This window comes from Rhinopithecus bieti, unplaced genomic scaffold (assembly GCF_001698545.2).
Source record: "Rhinopithecus bieti isolate Rb0 unplaced genomic scaffold, ASM169854v2 scaffold_41913, whole genome shotgun sequence".
In the NCBI taxonomy this organism is placed as follows: domain Eukaryota; kingdom Metazoa; phylum Chordata; class Mammalia; order Primates; family Cercopithecidae; genus Rhinopithecus; species Rhinopithecus bieti.
This window is the reverse complement of record NW_016818964.1, coordinates 1,391,783-1,411,371: the sequence shown is the minus strand read 5'-3', so window position 1 is coordinate 1,411,371 and position 19,589 is coordinate 1,391,783. Positions and strand designations below refer to the sequence as shown.

Here is a 19,589-nt window from a genome sequence, read left to right as displayed (position 1 = left end):
AGTATCTGGAACATATGTGCTCAGTAAACAACAGCTATTGTAATTATTTACAATTCTTCCATTTTGTTAGACCTAATAGTTATTATACATTGCATACATTTTGAGAAGGGTAAGAAAATAGGTCAATGTCATTAATGATGCTGAGATACTAAATAAAACAAACATTTTCATAATCTCACCAAAAGATGTGAACAGAGTAAGTTTAAGCATCTACCCAATTTCTAAGTTCGCAGGACCGAATTCTTTGGAATTTAAATTCACAGTTTAAAAAAAAAAATCCTACTTTAATGAGTAACAATAAACCCAGAAATAATAGCAGCTATTATTTAACTGAGGGTCTATTACAGGTCAGAAACAATGCTAGGCTCTTTATATATAACCCCTTATTGTCAAGAGAACCTTTGTTTTCCTGCATTTTGTAGATGAGAAAATTAAAGCTCCGCAAGATGAAGTGCCTTGTGCAAGCAGCATCTGTTAAGTACCAAAGACGGAATCTATCCAGGTCTGTCTGCTATTCAAGTCTATGCTCTAGACAAGGTATCCTATTCTCACAACTTTCATGCTTTCTTTTGTAGTTCACAAGTCTCACAATGTGCAGAGTTAATGCATGGATGAACAGTCTTTACAAGAAGTTCCTTTCTTTTCAGAAAAGGAAGCTCGCTACGCTGCACTTTATCTTCTCTCACCTTCAGAGACTCCTTCCTACGATAATGATGTTAAACACCCCCAAGTTTAAGCAAAATAAATGGCTCAACTCTACTTTTAGATTAAATACAGTAATTATACATAAACTATAAATTATAAGAGTAAGGATAAAACTGTAATTAGAAGACAATCCCTGAGCCCATACTAATATCAGAAAACATCTCAGCTTCACATACAAGCTCAAATCTGATTTGCTTTTAATCACTAGAATGTAACATCTATAATTATGAAGATTCTGTTCTAACTCCAAACCTAGGCACACGGCAGGCACTTGGTAACTATTTGTTGAATGAATGAATCTGTTTTTTATCCCCATAAGTTTATGGTCAACTTATGGATTAGAAACCTGGTTGGGCATGGTGGCTCATATCTCTAATCTCAGCACTTTGGGAGGCCGAGATGGGTGGATCACTTGAGGTCAGGAGTTCAAGACCAGGTTGTCAACATGCAGATACCCCATCTCTACTAAGAATACAAAAATTAGCCGGGTGTGGTGGCACATGCTTGTAATCCCAGCTACTCAGGAGGCTGAGGCAGGAGAATCCCTGGAACCTGGGAGGTAGAGTGGAGGTTGCAGTGAGCTGAGATCACGCCACTGCACTCCAGCCTGGGCAACAGAGCGAGATTCCATTTCAAGAAAGAAAGAAGAAAAGAAAGACAGAAAGAAAGACAGAAAGACAGAAAGAAAGAAAGAGAGAAAAGAGAGAGAAAGAAAGAAAGAAAAAAACAAAAGAAAGAAAGAAACAAAAAGAAAGAAAGAAAGAAAGAAAGAAAGAAAGAAAGAAAGAAAGAAAGAAAGAAAGAAAGAAAGAAACATACTGCTTTAGCCCAGCACGGGCTGCAACAGCCCTGCTATTCCAGCACTCTGGGAGGCTGAGGAGGGAGGATCACTTGAGGCCAGGAGTTTGGGACCAGCTTAGACAACATAGGGACACCCTGTCTCTACAAAATACAAAAATTAGCTGGGCGTGATGGCGTGTGCCTGTAGTTCCAGCTACTCGGGAGCCTGAGGCAGGCGGGAAGACTGCTTGAGCCCAGGAGTTTGAGGCTGCAGTGAGATACAATCACACCACTCCAGGGTGGGAGACAGAGCATCCTAGCTAACACGGTGAAACCCCATCTCTACTAAAAATACAAAAAATTAGCCGGGTGTGGTGGCGGGCGTCTGTAGTCCCAGCTACTCGGGAGGCTGAGGCAGAAGAATGGCGTGAACCTGGGAGGTGGAGCTTGCAGTGAGCAGAGATCGTGCCCCTGCACTCCAGCCTGGGCAACAGAGCGAGATTCCCTCTCAAAAAAAAAAAAAAAAAAACCAAAGAAACCTATCGCTTTAGTAATGCTGCTTCCCCAGAATACAGAATCTATCATGCTCATACTGTTAACACCTGAGGGTATATGGTGTCTGCTAAGCTGAACCACCATGAATCTTACCTGTAATTCGGATCTGAGCTGATGTATCTGACCCATCAGCTTCTGTATTTCCTCTCTCTGCATCTCTTTCTCATGCCGAAGTTCTTCCAGCTCCATGCTATTGGCAGTGCTGCTATCTAGGCCTTCAAAACCAGAGCCTTCCTTCAGGCTGTTAATCAATTTTTCCTTAGACTGTTATAAAAAAAGAAATATGTTTAAGCAAAGCAGAGATTAGTTTGTATATTGAATATCATCTACTATACAGAAAATAACTCACTAAAAAAAATTCCATTATCTCCATCAAAGAAAGTCCACAGATTTTCTTAAATCCCTAAGGATAAAAAACACAACAGAGCCTTGCTGTATGATGTCCTTGGACTTTAGCCTCACAATCATGGTAAAGTTGAAAACTTGTTACAAATATGTTATGAATAAGTTTTTTTTTTTTTTTTTTTTTTCCAGCTGGGTGTGGTGGCTCATGCCTGTAATCCCAGCACTTTCGGAGGCGGAGGCGGGTGGATCACAAGGTCAGAAGATCGAGACCATCCTGGCTAATACAGTGAAACCCCGTCTCTACTAAAAATCAAAAGAATTAGCCGCGCATGGTGGTGGGCTCCTGTAGTCCCAGCTACTTTGGGAGGCTGAGGCAAGAGAATGGCGTGAACCCGGGAAGCAGAGCTTGCAGTGAGCCAAGATAGCGCCCCTGCACTCCAGCCTGGGCGATGGAGCGAGACTCCATCTCAAAATAAAATAAAATAAAATAAAAGATTAAAAACAAATTATTTATTTATTTGAGACATGGTCTTGCTATGTTGCCCAGGCCGGTCCTGAACTCCTGGCCTCCAGGAATTCTCCTGCCTCAGCCTCCCAAAGTGCTGGGATTATAGGAGTGAGCCACCACACCTGGCCAAACAAGACTTTTCTCACATTTTCTTCTCACACTTTTTATTTTCCATCACATTCTACTCAACAAGTATTTATTTGGCATGGTGCTAAGTGTTCTGTGCAATATGCAATAAAGACAATGTCTCTCTCTATAGATAGTACCCTCTGCCTTACAACCTAAAAGAGAAGTTAGAAGTCTCCAGCAGAAGGCAATCAACACAAGTAGAAGTAGAGAGAGGGATATGGTCGGATTACTTGCAGAGTTCTGAGAGGAAAAACCACTTCTGGGTAAGAGGAGGCTTTAACTCTAAAAGAGTATAAATGTTGGCCTTGAAATATGGGTAGAAAAGTGCAGAGAAAAACAGACAGCAAAGAATAAAAATGCAAAAAGCACAGAAAGTCTGTAAGAAAATATTGTGAGATGCAGCTCAGACAGTATTTTAGGACCAATTTGGAGGGGCTCCAGATCTCAGGCTAAAATGTTTTAATATTATTTGGCAGGCTAAAACAAATTACCAAAAAGTAGAGAGAGGAGTGACATGACTAGAGATGCATTTTAAGAGGCTAACCTGGTGGTGCTATGAAGAAGATGCTCACAAACGATGGTCCGTGGGCCTGTTTTTGTACAGCCTGAAAGCTAAAATTTTTTTTTATATTTTAAAATAATCATAAAAAATAAAAACAAAGAATATGTGATGGGAGACTACAGGTAGCCCACATAGCCTACAATATTTACTATTTGACCCTCTCAACGTTTTCTGATCCCTGAGATAAAAAATGAGTTTGAAGAAGAGATTTGACATGCAAAGACCAACTTATAAAGTCCTAATTCTAGTCTAGGAACAATAAGGACCAGCAGCTTTCATGTTAAATTAAAATATTTTAAAGTCATTCTCCTCCATCAAAAATAATTTTTCCTTTTCTGGGTGGCAGGATTATGGATTATTTCCATTTCCTTCTTCAAACTTTTTTTGTATTCTTCAAATTTTCTATAATAAATATGATCATTTATAACATTTTAAGATCTTTTTAATAAAAAACCAGAAACCTCCCAACCTCATTCCCCCATCTAGCTACTGTCCTAGTGTCCACGGTCAGGCACCCTGCCTCAGTGTCTTCAGCTCCCAGTCCACCCCGGAACGCTCTGTTGAGCGGTCCCCAGGGACCTCCTCGTCGCCAAGTCCAGGAACTCTGCTCGGTACTCGTCACATCAGAGCCGCCTGCTGTGGTTGGGCATCATGCCCCACTTGAAACTCTCCCCCTGCTTGGCTTCACTGGATGGCATCAGTCTCCTCCTGGTTCTCTCCAATCTCTGACCGCTCATCTTCTCAGTACTTTTCTTTTGCAGGCTATCTCCCTTTGCCCAGTCTACAAATGCTGATGTTTAAGACTGTGTTTTTAGACCTCAGCCTTTCTCCCCATTAGGTTACACATCACTCTTGGCTAATCTTATCTACTCTCCCAACTTACTTCTAATTACCTTTCTAGCATTGTCACCTCAATGCTGCATCAATTTTGCATACTTCCCATAATTTGTCATACTCTCCTTTAACCCTAACCTGCTCTCTTTCCTATTTCCCGTTTTATTAACACAAGGAAACATCATTCATACACTCAAACCAAAAACCTGGAATCATCCTAGATTCCATTTCTTTTTCCCCATCCTTCCAATTAAATCTCCACATATCAAATATTCTATCTCCCACATATCTATTAGCTGTCCCCTGCCTGCCATCCTCACTGCCACAAACTTTGATAAGGTCCGCATTATTTCTTATGATCACCTCTTCACCATCTACATGCCACTGATGTCACCATGCCACCCCTTATCACTTCCATATTTTCAATAATTTACCAAGTACCAGGCACAGTGCTGGGGATACAACGATGAACATGACAGGGGCCCAGATCTCCCCTAACCTTTTCATCAGGCTGCCACAGTTCTCACACTCAAACCTGACCATGGCTTCTGCCTGTCGTTGAGCTTTATGAGTCTTTTGCCTCCCATCTCTGAAGACATTATGTTCTAGCAGTATGGAACTAGCTGCAGTCCCTTAAATATGCCATGTTCTCTCTGGCTCCCTTGCTCTGGCACAGGTTGTTCTCTCAGAAATCTCTTCCCTATCATGAGTCTTCCTATTCATCTTTCAAGTTTCTCTTTATACCACATCTCCTCAGTGCAGTGATCTTTGACAGCTCCAGGCAAGTTTTAAGGGATTCTTCTCTCAAGCTTCCATCGTACTGCATCAATAACTTTATTACATTAATTATCTCAGTTTCTTTCCACTAAAATGAATGTTTTCTTAAAGGAAGAGGACATATCTTTTGAGCTTTGTATCCTCTGTGCCTATTGAGTAGTTAGGTGCTCAATAAGTAACTTTTCAATGAATTAACAAATTAGGGTGATACAAAAAAGTACTTAGGAAGAAGGGTTTGGGGAGTAGATGAATATGATACTTCATAGAAGCAGCATTAGAAAAAGGTATTCACAGCCATTAGGAGTTTGACACCAAAGGAAAAAGGTAAAGTCAAAAATGACCCTGAGGTTTCAAGCTTTACTGCCACATGGCAGTAACGCTGACCAAAAGAGGGAAATGCGGGAGATGCTGGTCTGGGAGCTGAACACCCCATGCCTGCAAAGCAGGCAGCTGGACAATGAGGTCAGGAGGTCAGGCTTGGAAACATGCTTGAAGTCATATGCAGGCGACCATCAGAGGCAGAGTGAGCATACGGCAATGCAAGGTAAGAAAGGACGATGAAAGAGGGTTCAGGACAGTTTAGGAGGACTCTTACTCTTCAGAGATTGGGAAGAGGGCCTAAGAGAGACAGAAACAGCTGAAGAGGATAAAAAGAGAGCCAAGGAGATGTGAACAGCATAGAAGGCAGGAGTTCCAAGAAAGTGGGAGGGTTAACAGAGCCAAATGTTCTACCAAAATACAAGGTATGGAAACTAAGAAAAGGACAGAGAATATTTATTTAGGTCATCAAATACTTTTGAGAAGAAATTTCAGACATGTAGTAGGAAAAGAAGGAGATAAGAGTTAACAAGTTCTACAGAAACGAAGACAGCATGTATACAACAATTCTGGTAACCATGACGTTGAAAGAAAGGAAGATAGGGAAATAGTGCAAAGTGGTCACAAAGCTAAAAGAGACTGTTTCTCTTGTAGGCAGGAGTCCGAGATCTAGTCTTCATTTTTCCACTAAGTAACCATGTGCTCTTAAGTAAACTGAGCCAGAAGGCGGCAGCCGCAGAGAGGCACACACGGGAAGGAAAGGCATAGATTTACGGAGAAAGGGCTTACACATGAGATGGGAGATGGAATCAATGCACAGGCAGGAAAATGATCCTAGAAAAAAAGGAAAGGACATGTTTTCCCTCTGAAATGAGGGGCAAAGGAAAGAACTCAAAAACGACATTAGATGACTGCAGTCTTTCTTAATGAAGTAGAGGGTAAGGTCACCTTAGATCTGAGGGAGGGGAAAAAAAGCTGGGTGAGGCAATTCTGAGAACTGGAGGAGTCCTAGAGCAGTTGCTGCAAAAATTCAATAGGAGATCAACAAGGAAGAATGAAGAGCTGCTCAACAACAAGCATTAATATCATCACAGTGAGTAAGGTGACAGGTTGAAGACCTGAACTAGGCAGTGGCAGAATGAATTTTTTTTAAAAGAAGTGGTAGGAACAAGACACACCACATCCTTTTAATAAAATTTCTAAAGTAGAGTAAGGCACCTAAAGCTAGCCAATCAGCCAAACACGAACAAAGCACCTCACACAGTATCTACACAGAATCTCAAAGTGTCTTTCAGTTAACTCGCACATCTTAACATCCAAAAGTGTACATTTCATGCTTACTTGGAGTATTCTAGTAGCTTTTTGCTTGTAGTCAATTAATTCCTGCTTAGAGGACTCCAAGTTCAACTTATATAGCTTGACTTGCTGCTGCAGTTCATCAACCCTCTTCTTCTCATCTGAGTATTTTCTTTCTGCCAGTGTAATTGCTTCTGCTAAATTCTGACGTTCCATTTCCACTTTATTAAGGCGTGCAGCAAACTCATTCTGTGACAAATTTTTATATCATAATTATGATATCATTTAGCTTTGAAACATATTTTACAACCATCCATTTGGATATCTTATGAGATTTATTAGCTCAGCCAAACAACATAATAGGGATGGGAAAAAATTCTTAATTTGTTAGGAGCTAAAGTATAGGAAATCTAAGGTTGTGGCTCCCAAACATGGCAATGCATTAAAATCAACTAGGAAGTTTGTTAAAAATACAGCCATTCAAGGCCTTTTCCAAGCTTACTAAATTGGAATTTTCAAGATGCACCTGGGAATCTGTTTTTTAAGAAATTTCCCAGGTGAACCTGGTCACTTGGATAGTAGGTCTGGTCTGATACCAGCTGATCAACTGCTTCCAAATCAATAAGTAAATAAGTGTAAACTACACCATATTTTAAAGAACCAGTATTAAAAAATAACATAAAATATCTCATCAATAACTTTTAATATTGACTACATGTCGAAATGATTAATACTTTGGATATACTGTGTTAAATACATCATTAAAATTAAGAAACACACACTACCTGATATTTACGTTCAGGACGAAACTACTTTCACCTGTTGAAAAGCTAGCCCAGACCAGTGGTTTGCAACCCTGACTGCTCATTAGATACACCTGTGAATCTTGTAAAACCAAAGTGCCAACACCTAGGCCCTACCTCATACAATGGAATGTGACTGTGTATGGAGATTAGGCAGCACAAAGTATCACACAAGTGATTCCCATGTGTAGACAGGGCTGGGACTGAACTAGATGCAAAAATTCATCTAAGAGTGAAACTCTTTACATACTACATATAATTTTCTCCTGAAATAAATGAGCCAGATTAATCTGGAATCAGAAAAAGCTTAAATTAATAAAAAAACAAATACGACCCCCCAACCATTAGCATTTAATCAAATAATGACAATGATTATTGCAAAAATTAAGTAAAAGATGTATATCTCTAATGCACATTAACTATTGTAATTGTTTCTCAACACATAAAATTAAATTTAGCAAGGATCAAGCTAAATCTTCAAATATGTGATTTTTGTCACAGAAACAGAATTTTCTGAAAATGCATTGCAGAATTGTATTAAAGAGTTAACGTGCTATGAAACAGCATAAAGTCATTTTTTCCGTGTCCAAGTAACAATAGGAATCTGTTGTCTCCCATTCTGACCTGCATCTGTTTATAGCTCTCCTGCTCTCTCTTCAGAGTGGCATCGGCTTCATGCAGTCTCTCCTGAAGAGTCTGCAGAGCTTGATTCTGCAGGCTATTACCTTCACTTTGATCCTGTATTATTCTAAAGGAAAATGCATCATTTGAAATAACTCATGTCCACAGTGTACAAGTGATAAGGCAGAGTAATTTTTAGAGCATCAGCTTGTCAGTCAAGCACAAAAAAAGATAATTTGACTGAAATATTTTTAGATAAATCTTTCCTGTCTAATGGAATATAATCTATGTTTTTAGGCATCCAAATATAAGCACACACCGTATAATGAAAGATTAATGACACTACAAATGCTTTTAAATTCAGAATTTGCTAACAATGCATCTCAAGGTTCAAACAACGAATACATTTTATGTTGTTGTTGAGACAGAGTTTCACTGTTGTTGCCCAGCCTGGAGTGCAATGGCACAATCTCGGCTCACAGCAACCTCCGCCTCCTGGGTTCAAGTGATTCTCCTGCCTCAGCCTCCTGAGTAGCTGGGATTACAGGCATGCGCCACCACCCCCGGCTAATTTTTTTTTGTATTTTTAGTAGAGACGGGGTTTCTCCATGTTGCTCAGGCTGGTCTCGAACTCCCAATCTCAGGTGATCCACCTACCACAGCCTCCCAAAGTGCTGGGATTACAGGCTTGAGCCACCATGCCCAGCCAATGAATCCATTTTAAACATACACATTTCTAACACTACCAAAAGAAATATTCCCTCTTGTAAATTTCCAAGAAAGCTAAATTTCATAAGAGGATACACTACAATGTTTACCATGACTTGCTCATTTTTTTCATTATTCATAGAATCACCTACCGTAATTTTTCACTCTGTAAGGCTTCTAATGCTTCTGTGCGAGTACTCAGCAGCTGGTCAGCTTCCTGGAGTCTCACCTTCAGGACAGCCAGCTGGGAATCCTTTGCAGCCACAGCTTCAGTCAGGTCATCTACTTGGGCTCGGAGTTCTCGAGTCATTCGGTCACTCTTTGAATGGTCAGCATTCCACTTTTCAACTCTTGCTCTTGCTCTGTTTAATTCTACAAAAAATTTTAAATTTCTCTATACTAGCAAAATCAAACACAATTTTCTCAGAGCACATATAGTTTCTACTTTGAGTGCCTTTAGTACTTTCCTTATTGACAAAATTAGAAGCTTACACGTATCTTCAATCCTCTATGCCCCAGTGGGTCCTCCACTCTTCAAGGGCAATATTCACGGCTAGATTATAGTTAACAGATTAGAAAAGGGCATGAAGCTAGCTGCTCTTCTACAATGCTGTTTGTATATCATAAAGCATCTGGGAGCCGAAACTAGTATTAATAGATAGCAGAGTATATTTTCTAAAGTTCTGCTAGTGACAGGGGAAGGAATGCAAATCCAAATCAAAGGTACACCCCAGTAAGAACAAAACAAACAAAACAAAACCTAAACACAGAAAAGAATCTATTTCTTTCAATTACTGTTGCAAAAAGATGTTATTCTTTTGACCTAGGAAATCAATGCAAAAAGAGCAAAGTAGTGCTCTATTTCAGAATACAATGGCATTTCCATACCCTCACATACCGTATGTAATTGCAGTTAGCCACCAAAACATTTTTTAGAATACTGAATCAAACTTTATAGGGTGTCAAAGCTTTTTTTTTTCTTTCAGTGAAACAGACCTTTTTAAAGAAACAAAACACAAAAAACAAAAACATGAGACAGAGCCTCACTCTGCTGCCCCAGCTGGAGTGCAGTGGCATGATCACAGCCCATGACTCACTGCAACCTCCAACTCCTGGGCTCAAGCGATCCTCCCACCTCAGTCTCCAAAGTAGCTCAGACTACAGGTACACATCACCACACTCAGCTAATTTAAAACAAAAAAAATTTGTTTTTTGTAGCCCAGGGGTCTCACTCTGTTGCCCATGCTGTTATTGAACTCCTGTCCTAAGCAATTTTCCAATCTCAGCCTTACAAAGTGCTATTACAAGTGTGAGTCACTGTGCCTGGCCAAACAGCTCTATTTCTATGTCTAAATCAGTCTGGGTAAACTAAAACTTTATTTCTAAAGTCAGCCTGACCAGTGATTATTTATTTATTTATTTTTGTTGTTGAGATGGAGTCTTGCTCCGTAGCCCAGGCTGGAATGCAGTGGCGCGATCTCGGTTCACTGTAACCTCTTCCTCTTGGGTCCCGAGTCCTGGTTCAAGCAATTCTCCTCCCTCAGCCTCCCGAGTAGCTGGGATTACAGGCACGCGCCACGATGTCCAGATAATTTGTTTTGTATTTTTAGTAGAGACGGGGTTTCACCATGTTGGCCAGACTGGTCTTGAATTTCCGACCTTGTGATCCGCCTGCCTCGGCCTCCTAAAGTGCTGGGATTATAGGCATGAGCCACCACACCTTGCCTAGTGAGTCTTAAACTATCTTCCCATTCCTCTCTTCTGGGCTCTATTCATGGCTTGGCAAAACTTTTCCCACCATCCCCTCACTCCTTTCTAATTAGCCCCAAGAACCAAAGCAGCAATTTTGTCCTCTTGTCTTCTTCTCAGCCACACTTACAGTAACATTCACACCTTCCTCAGTGACTACCTCAGTAATGAGATTATTTCCTTCTTAATTACCCATTTCTGAGGAACTTGAGGTTTCCTACTCCAGGGCCACCTCACTGCACAATTCCCAAGGGCACTGAACTGAATTCTATGTACTTTTATGTGCCCTAGAACAGCAATACTGCAACCCTATTAGTGTCTACTACTTTGTTTAATGGAACAGCTTCCCTTGAAAGTTCAGAATAAAGAAATGAACTAGACTACTACTCTCAGTTCTTCAATTTCATGGTTCTTTAAAGGATGACCAAAGAAGCGAATACTCTTATGTTTTGGGTTGGTGGGAGGATGACTGGTCCCACTTCCAAATCTGGGCACTGTTTTTCTATGAAAATATCATTTTACAAGTCTCATCTAATTTCTCACAGTTTAAATGTAAATATTTCTAACAGTTCAAAGTTTTTAAGTTTATTATTATTTTATTTTTATTTATTTACTTATTTTTGAGACGAAGTCTCGCTCTGTTGCCCAGGCTAGAGTGCAGTAGCGTGATCTCGGCTCACTGCAACCTCCACCTCCCTGGTTCAAGCAATTCACCTGTCTCAGCCTCCTAAGTGGCTGGGATTATAGGCACCTGCCACCACGCCCGACTAATTTTTTTGTATTTTTAGTAGAGACAGGTTTTCACCATGTTGGCCAAACTGGTCTTGAACTCCTGACCTTAGGCAATCCGCCTGCCTCGGCCTCCCAAAGTGCTGGGACTACAGGCACGAGCCACTGCGTCTGGCCTTAAGTTTATTTTTAAAAGTTAAATTCCTAATCCTGAACAATTTAAATAAGCCTCTACCTTCTTGAGTCTCTTTGGATCTTTGAAGTAACGAGGCCATTTCTTGATTTAAAGACTGAACTTCATTCCTCAGCAGCTGATTCTCCAGTCGAAGGTTAGACAGTTCATGTGATTTGCCATCATCATTAGGTGTTGGAGTGTGGTCAGGGCAGGCAGCATCTGATGATGCATTTTCCTTTGAAGATTCCTCTCGACCTTCACAGCTAGAATCTGAGTTATTGGCAGCTTCTGTATAAAAAGAATATATTTTTGTTACATTGGCGTGTTCATCATATATGCGTTAATAACTTGCTTTGGTAGGATGCTCAAGTCGACTTTTAGGACTTGGTAGGATGCTCAAGTTTAGCTATAGCTAAAACACCATAAAAAGTAAACAAATTCTCAGTTAGGCACGGTGGCTCATGCCTGTAACCCCAGCACTTTGGGAAGCCGAGGCAGGCAGATCACCTGAGGTCAGGAGTTTGAGACCAGCCTGGCCAACACGGTGAAACCCCATCTCTACCAAACATACAAAAATTAGCCAGGCATGGTGGCGTGCACCTGTAGTGACAGCTACTCAGGAGGCTGAGGCAGGAGAATCACTTGAGCCTGGGAGGCTGAAAGTGTTGCAGTGGGCCAAGATTGCACCACTGCACTCCAGCCTGGGCGACAGAGCGAGACTCTGTCTCAAAAAAAAAAAAAAGTAAACGAATTTTCAATAGTCTTCCCTCTGATGAAATGTTATTCTCATAAATGGGTCATATGGACCTCTAAGGATCCTCAAGTCTGGATACACTGAATGAATGGCAACATAGAGTACAACACCGTTCTGGGGAGAACATCAGAGATCATTTGAGTGGTTGGGTTCAGGTAAAATGGGTTTGGATTTCCTTTTGTCTCCAAATGTTTTTGGAAAAAAAAAACAGGAGAAGTCTCAAACACTGAAAAATTGGGAAGGCACAATATAGCAGCTGCAGGTTTCAAGGCAAGAAGAGTAGTAACAGGTCACTGTAATTTTTTTTTTTAAATCAAACTGGAATCTAAAATGTCTTACCCAAAGAGAGAGAGACTCATGAATTCAGATTAATCTTGTTTTTCTTACTAAATATAATGCAAGTATACTTTTAAATTACTCTAAAAATTATGTGATGAAAATGAACCATGTATCTAAATAATAAAACTGACTAAAACAATCAATATATGGGTAAAAGACTTAAAACTGTATAAGGTTATATAAACAAATATCAATAATCAAATGAAAAAGTTCTGAACATCTTTAGTCATCAAGGAAATGCAAATTAAAATCACAATGAGAACCAAGAGACATCCCCTAGAATGGCTAAAATTAAAAACACCAAATGTTGGTGACACTGCAGGGCAACTAGACCTGTCACTGCTGGTGGGACTATAAAATGGTACAATCACTGTGGGAAAAGGTTTTATAATTTCTTATGAAATTAAACATGCAGCTACTGTTTCACCCAGCAATTCCACTCCTAGGTATTTATACAAGACAAATGAAAACATTTGCCCACAAAAAAGCAAGTACAAAAATGTTTATAGCAGTTTTATTCAAAATAATCCAAAACTGGAAACAAATCCAATGTCCATAAAAGAGAAGAGATAAACTGTGGGACAACCATAGAATAGAATACTACATAACAATAAAACAGAATAAAAAAAGAACAGTAACATGGATGAATCTCACTAACAGTTCAGTAAAAGAAGCCAGATTAGAAAGTATATACACTATATGATTCAATTCATATGAAGTTTTAGAAAAAGCAAAACTAAGGAGAGAAAAATCAGAGCAATTAGTTGCTTCCTCCTTCATACTTCCAGAGCACTCTGACCATACTTCAATTGCCACATTTACTAGACCACATGTAAATTATCTGTTTACATGTCTAGCTCACCCACTGGACACTTCCATATACTTGCACCTAGTAGGTTCTTTGTATAATTAATTGAAAGATAGCTGAGAATAAATTTCGGAATGTGTGAACATATTAATCAACTGCTACTGCACGATCCTATTTTGACAATCCAAAACCTCTTCTTCTACACAAGTTTTTGTCTTGAAAATACAAGAAAGATTTTATTCACTAACAGCCAAGACAATGAAAGAAGCTATAACATCTAAGAACATGACAAACTCCCATCAATAATCAACTCTATAAAGAATCCCTGGCTGGGTGTGGTGGCTCACGCCTGTAATCTCAGCACTTTGGGAGGCCAAGGTGGGCAGACTGCTTGAGGTCCAGAGTTCAAGACCAGCCTGGTCAACATGAGGAAACCCCATCTCTATCAAAAAATACAAAAATTAGCCAAGGGTGGCGGTGCACACCTATAGTCCCAGCTACTTGGGAGGCTGAGGTGGGAAAATCGCTTGAACTCAGGAGGTGGAGGTTGCAGTGAGCTAAGACTGTGCCAGGGTACTCTAGCCTGGGTGACAATAAGACCCTGTCTCAAGTTTTTTTTTTAAAAAAAGCCAGGTATAGTCGCTCACGCCTACAATCCCAGCACTTCAGGAGGCCGAGGCAGGTGGATCACGAGATCAGGAGACCAAGAGCATCCTGGCTAACACAGTGAAGCCCCGTCTCTACTAAAATACAAAGAAAATTAGCCGGATGCAGTGGCGGGCACCTGTAGTCCCAGCTACTCAGCAGGCTGAGGCAGGAAAATGGTGTGAACCCAGGAGGTGGAGCTTGCAGTGAGCTGAGATCCGGCCACTGTACTCCAGCCTGGGCAACAGAGTGAGACTCTGTCTCAAAAAAAAAAAAAAATTCCCTGTGGCCAGGCCATGGTAGCTCATGCCCATAATCCCAATGCTGTGGGAGGCCAAAGTACGAGGATCATTTGAGCTCAAGACCAGCCAGAGCAACACAGTGAGATGCTGTCTCTATTAAAAATAATTTTTAAAAATCAGCTGGGCACAGTGGTATGCACCTATAGTTCCAGCTACTCGGGAGGCTGAGGCAGGAGGATCACTTGAGCCTGGGAGGTCAAGAGTACCACAAGCTGTGATAGCACCACGGCACTTAAGCCCGGGCAACAGAGCAAGACCGTCTCAAAACAACAAAAGAATCCCTGCAAGAACCTACTATCAAGTTTCTTGCCTTTTTTCTTTATCTTTGGAGACAGGGTCTCATTCTGTTGCCCAGGTTGGAGTGTAGTGGTGCAATCTCAGCTCACTGCAACCTCAACCTCCTGGGCTCAAGCAATTCTCCCATCTCAGCCTCCCAAGTAGCTGAGACTACAGGCATGTGCCACTGTGCCTGGTTAATTTTTGTATTTTTTGTAGAGACAGGGTTTTGCTATGTTGTTCTGGCTGGTATCAAATTCCTGGGCGCGAGTGATCTGCCTGCCTCAGCGTTCCAAAGTGCTGGGATTACAGGTGTGAGCCACCATGCCCAGCCTATTGCTATTTTATTTTATTTATTTATTTTTTTGAGACGGAGTCTTGCTCCGTGGCCCAGGCTGGAGTGCAGTGGTGCAATCTCGGCTCACTGCAAGCTCCGCCTCCCAGGTTCAAGCCATTCTCCTGCCTCAGCCTCCTGAGTAGTTGGGATTACAGGCGCCCGCCACCATGCCCGGCTAATTTTTTGTATTTTTAGTAGAGATGGGGTTTCGCTGTGTTAGCCAGGATGGTCTCAATCTCCTGACCTCGTGATCCGCCCGCCTCGGCCTCCCAAAGTGCTGGGATTACAGGCGTGAGCCACCGTGCCCGGCCTATTGATATTTTAAAACACTTAGTAGGTACCTGAATTAGCCACATTTACCGTGTTAATCTCATTTCACAGGAAAGAAGGTGTACTTGTAGAGGTAATCTCACAGGGAATTAAACAATTGAAAACAAGAATTCTAAGCTCTTGCTTCACTACCAGGTCAATGCCTTCAACTCTTCAACTTGGATCAAAGTTCAGTCTCTCAGCTTTATTTGTGGAGGATGTGGGGGGAAAAACATACAAAAAACACAACCCAGAAAATACGTGAAGTACAGTCTCCTGTCATTCTTACAATCCTAGTAACAAAAAGATATCAACTGGGATAGCCCCTGATCCAAAGTGACATGCTTTCTTTCAGATTTCAAAATTTTCTTTTTTTAATCTTAAAATGTCTTAGGGAATCAAATATGAAATACTTTGTTAGATGCTGAGTGGGTAAAGTTGCCTTCCAGACAATATTAAGTCCCTGCTACAACTGTCTATTGACTAATAGCAGTCAATGATGTCTCCCTTGTTTACACCACACATTTGCAGGGAGTCTGCCCTTACACCAGTGGAAACAGATCCCATAACAGTGAATGAGAAACACCATTGGATCATATGATGACACATTCAATTTGGTTAACTCTAAAAGAAAGAGAGGACTGATTAACTACCGTGGGTTTGGCTCCCAAAAGAATTTTCTTCAGTGGTTTTGATGGTGGTTATACTGGGGTTCACAGAGCTGACACTTGATGTCTGAGAACTCTGAAAGACAGGTGTCTTGCCTTTTTCCTTTTTGATTTCCACCCTCCCGGTAGGCTCCTTCTGTGAACTATTAAGAAAATCAAACAGCAGCTCATCATCAGGTTCTGACTTTTTTCTTCGCACAAATTGGGATGAAGGCCTAGGAACAGATGCATTTTCAACAGGATGAGAGGCCTCTACTGGTGTCCGAGATCCTACTTTCACATTTGCAGTGCCAGCTAAGATGGTGGCTTTTTGATTTCGAATGTTATCAGCTGCTGATGAAATATATGTAGCTTTAGGTCCAGTCTGATACGTCAAATCTGTATTTTGCTGGTGAAACTCAGTATAGTCAGTATTTTTGCTATATATGTTGCTGGTATTGTCTTTCCTACTGAGAGCTGTTGCAGCCCCTTGATCAACTCGGTTTAAAAGATCTTCTGCCTTTCCAGCAAGATCAACAAACCAAGACATGATGGCAGCAAGATAATCCTATTGGCAAATCTGTAAAAAGGACATAAAATGATCATTGTGGCATAATGGCAGAGTATGAAAAATGGTTAACACCAGACTCCGCAGTCAGGTAGTCCTGGGTTGAAATCCCAATCCTACCTTTTACTAGCTAGGTAACCTTGAGCAAACTACTTAAACGAGGCTGAGAAATCTTATGTAGAAAACAGGAGGAAAAGTGTACTTACCTTAAAGGATGGTTTTATGATGAAATAATATATAAAAGACACTTTGCAAAATGTTTGGCACATAATAAGCACTCATTTTAGTGGCTGCTATTATCCTTATTACAACTACCACTACTGTTCTTATTACTATTTCAATAAAGGGCAAATCTCAATGTAGCAGAAGCATCTGTTATGGGCTGAACTGCATCCCTCCAAATTCCTTTATTTGAGTCCTAACCCCCAGACCTCAGAATGTGACTGTTTTTGGAGATAGGGTCTCTAAAGGGATAATTAAAATGAGTCATTAGGGTGGGCCCTAACCAAATATAACTGGCATGTCCTTCCAAGTGGAGGAAATTTCAACACAAACAGACATACAGACAGGACACAGGGAGAAGGCAGACATCTGCAAGCAAAAGAAGTAGGCCTCAGAAGAAACCAACTCTGCCAATACCTTCATTTTGGACTTCAAGCCTTCAGAACCGAGAGAAAATAAATTTCTGTTAGCTCAGCCAATCAGTCTGTGGTACTTTGCTACAGCAGCAAATTAGCAAATAACCAATATGGCAAAATTCCAGTACAACCAAATAAAAATAAAATTCACTGAAGTTTGTTTTAAAGTGCTAAAACTTGAAAAAACTTTTTCGTTAAATACAAAAGCTATCTAAATGTTAAACTGCGGCACTATTACATATAATTTAGGCGTGCATATAATTTGTCTAAAGTACATGCTCAATAATTCAAATACTCAATACCTACCACGTGCACATGAAGTTCAGAATAAAAACCAAAACTGCATAACCACTCATTCCATACATACATTTGAGTACTTACTGTGTGCCACAATACATCAAAGTAATGATGAAGATACAGATATAGAAGGGCTCTATAATAAAGTCCACAACCACTTCTAGAATGTGCATGTTGTTCCTTTTGCCAAGAACTCTTTCATGGTTAACTTTCTTGTTCTTGGTGTTTACTCAAATGTCATCTGCTTCAGAGTTCTCCTTTCCATCTAAGTTAGGTCAATCATTATCTGTACATACCCTATTCTTTTGCCTCACAGCCCTTCATGTGTTATAACTATGTATTTTTTTTAACATGTCTCTTGTTCTTGCGGAAAGGGGGGCAGTGGTTGGATAGAGATTGTGTCTGCTTTGCTCACCAATGAATTCTCAGAGTCTAGCACACAGTAGGCACTCATAAATACTGCTGAGTGGAATTTTTATATGACAGATGCTGTACACAGGTACACATGTATCTTTCATCATATGCAATTTTCACAGTCACATTATGAGGTAAACAGCAATATCCTTTTTTAAAAGCAAATGTGGAAAGGGTTGAGAAAGATCCCCGAGTTTAGATAGCAGCTCAGATACTCAAGTCTAAGTCATCCTAATGCCAAACCCACCTTTTAACCCTTGCCTCCCTATACCATATAGCTCAAAATCTAAAAAACCTCCAGAAGAAACTCATCCTTTAAATCTGTTCTTTACACATGTGACTATTACATGCCTATGTCTTTCGGAGTTTATAAAAAAAACCAAATGAAAATGGAGATGAAATGCTCTGTAACATACAGAACACCATACAGGCCAGGCACTGTGGCTCACGCCTGTAATCCCAATACACTGGGACGCCAAGCGGGGAGGACCACTTGAGGCCAGGAGTTTGAGACCAGCCTGGGCAATGTGGCAAGACCCTGTCTCTACAAAAAAAAGTAATAAAAAAATCAAAACACACTAATTCTTTCTATCTTGCCTCTCATTTTAAAATTAATTGGGCTTTAAAACATACCATTAAATTGCTACTAAAGTTGCAATTAATGTTGATTACCCAATTAAATACTTAGATGGGCCCTGGGCACTTGCGCCATTGACAAACATCTCAAAGACACAAAGGACTTCAGAGGCACCCGTCAATTCCCCAGGCACTGCCCAGGGGCAGAGAGAGTGCGTGGGATGGGGATGGATCTGCAGAGGGCGGTGGCAGGGCCTGCTTCGAAGGACAGGCGTCAGCACAGAGCAAGGGAGGCTGCAGTTCAGTCGGGTAGGCCCAGTCGGTAGTGCCCTGGGGTCTTCAGTCTGTGGATCTGAGGTAAGCGAGCAGAGACCCCCCCACTCTGCTCCCCACCCATCTCGTTCCGTGCGGGAAGAACGGCCAGGCCAGGCAGGGGTCAGGAAGAAAGAAGACAGAGGAGGGCAGTAAACAACGTCGGCTGAAGCCCATGGGGTCTCTCCAGCTACCCTCCTCCGCCCCTAACAGAGCGAAGACGAGCGCCACCCGAAAGAAGACGGAGAGACCAGGGTCTCCGCTGAAGAGACGGTGCCCCCGCTCCTAGGACCGTTAACACCCCCGTCTCGTCCAGTGGGCCCTCGCCTCCGCCTCACCTGAGGACTCCGGAGAGGTTGCACCACGGCCTAGTCGCCGTCCTGGGCCGCGCCCCCTCGGCAGCTGGCCCGGAGGGGGCCCAAGCAGAGTAAACCTTCTCCCCGACCCGCCGTGGCCTTGCTACTGCTTCCGGGAGACGTGGAAGGGGCGCGAGGACCCCAAAACAGAGTGGCTTTCGAGATGCCTGCACGGCAGGGAGCCGAGAACAGCCACCTGCAGGCGATTCAGGCGGTGGCGCCGGTGGCTACGGGGTCCTTGCGCATGGCCACGCCCCTTTTCCGCCCGTGGCGAGACAAGGCGCGGCGCAGGGCCTGCGTGCGTGTGACGTGGCTGTCCTCCCGCGGTGGACGGCCCGCACGCGGCCGGCGCAACATGAAAGGCCACACCCACAAAGGGCGGGACCTCAATGTGGGTCACATGGGTTCTCCCTTTAC

General features: G+C 41.7%; 1 protein-coding gene across 1 annotated transcript in view; it reads right to left on the bottom strand.

The window, feature by feature from the left end:
• GOLGA5 (golgin A5) overlaps window positions 1-19,389 on the bottom strand; it is a 40,919-nt gene extending 21,530 nt beyond the window's left edge. The window contains exons 1-7 of the mRNA XM_017857976.1: window positions 19,155-19,389; window positions 16,018-16,591; window positions 11,655-11,882; window positions 9,094-9,313; window positions 8,237-8,360; window positions 6,855-7,058; window positions 2,134-2,304 (exon numbers count right to left, since the gene is read on the bottom strand). Of these exons, the coding sequence (XP_017713465.1) occupies window positions 2,134-2,304; window positions 6,855-7,058; window positions 8,237-8,360; window positions 9,094-9,313; window positions 11,655-11,882; window positions 16,018-16,561 (1,491 nt within the window). The 5' untranslated portion in view covers window positions 16,562-16,591; window positions 19,155-19,389. The remainder of the gene's footprint in view (window positions 1-2,133; window positions 2,305-6,854; window positions 7,059-8,236; window positions 8,361-9,093; window positions 9,314-11,654; window positions 11,883-16,017; window positions 16,592-19,154) is intronic.
• Between the last annotated feature and the right edge of the window lie 200 nt (window positions 19,390-19,589).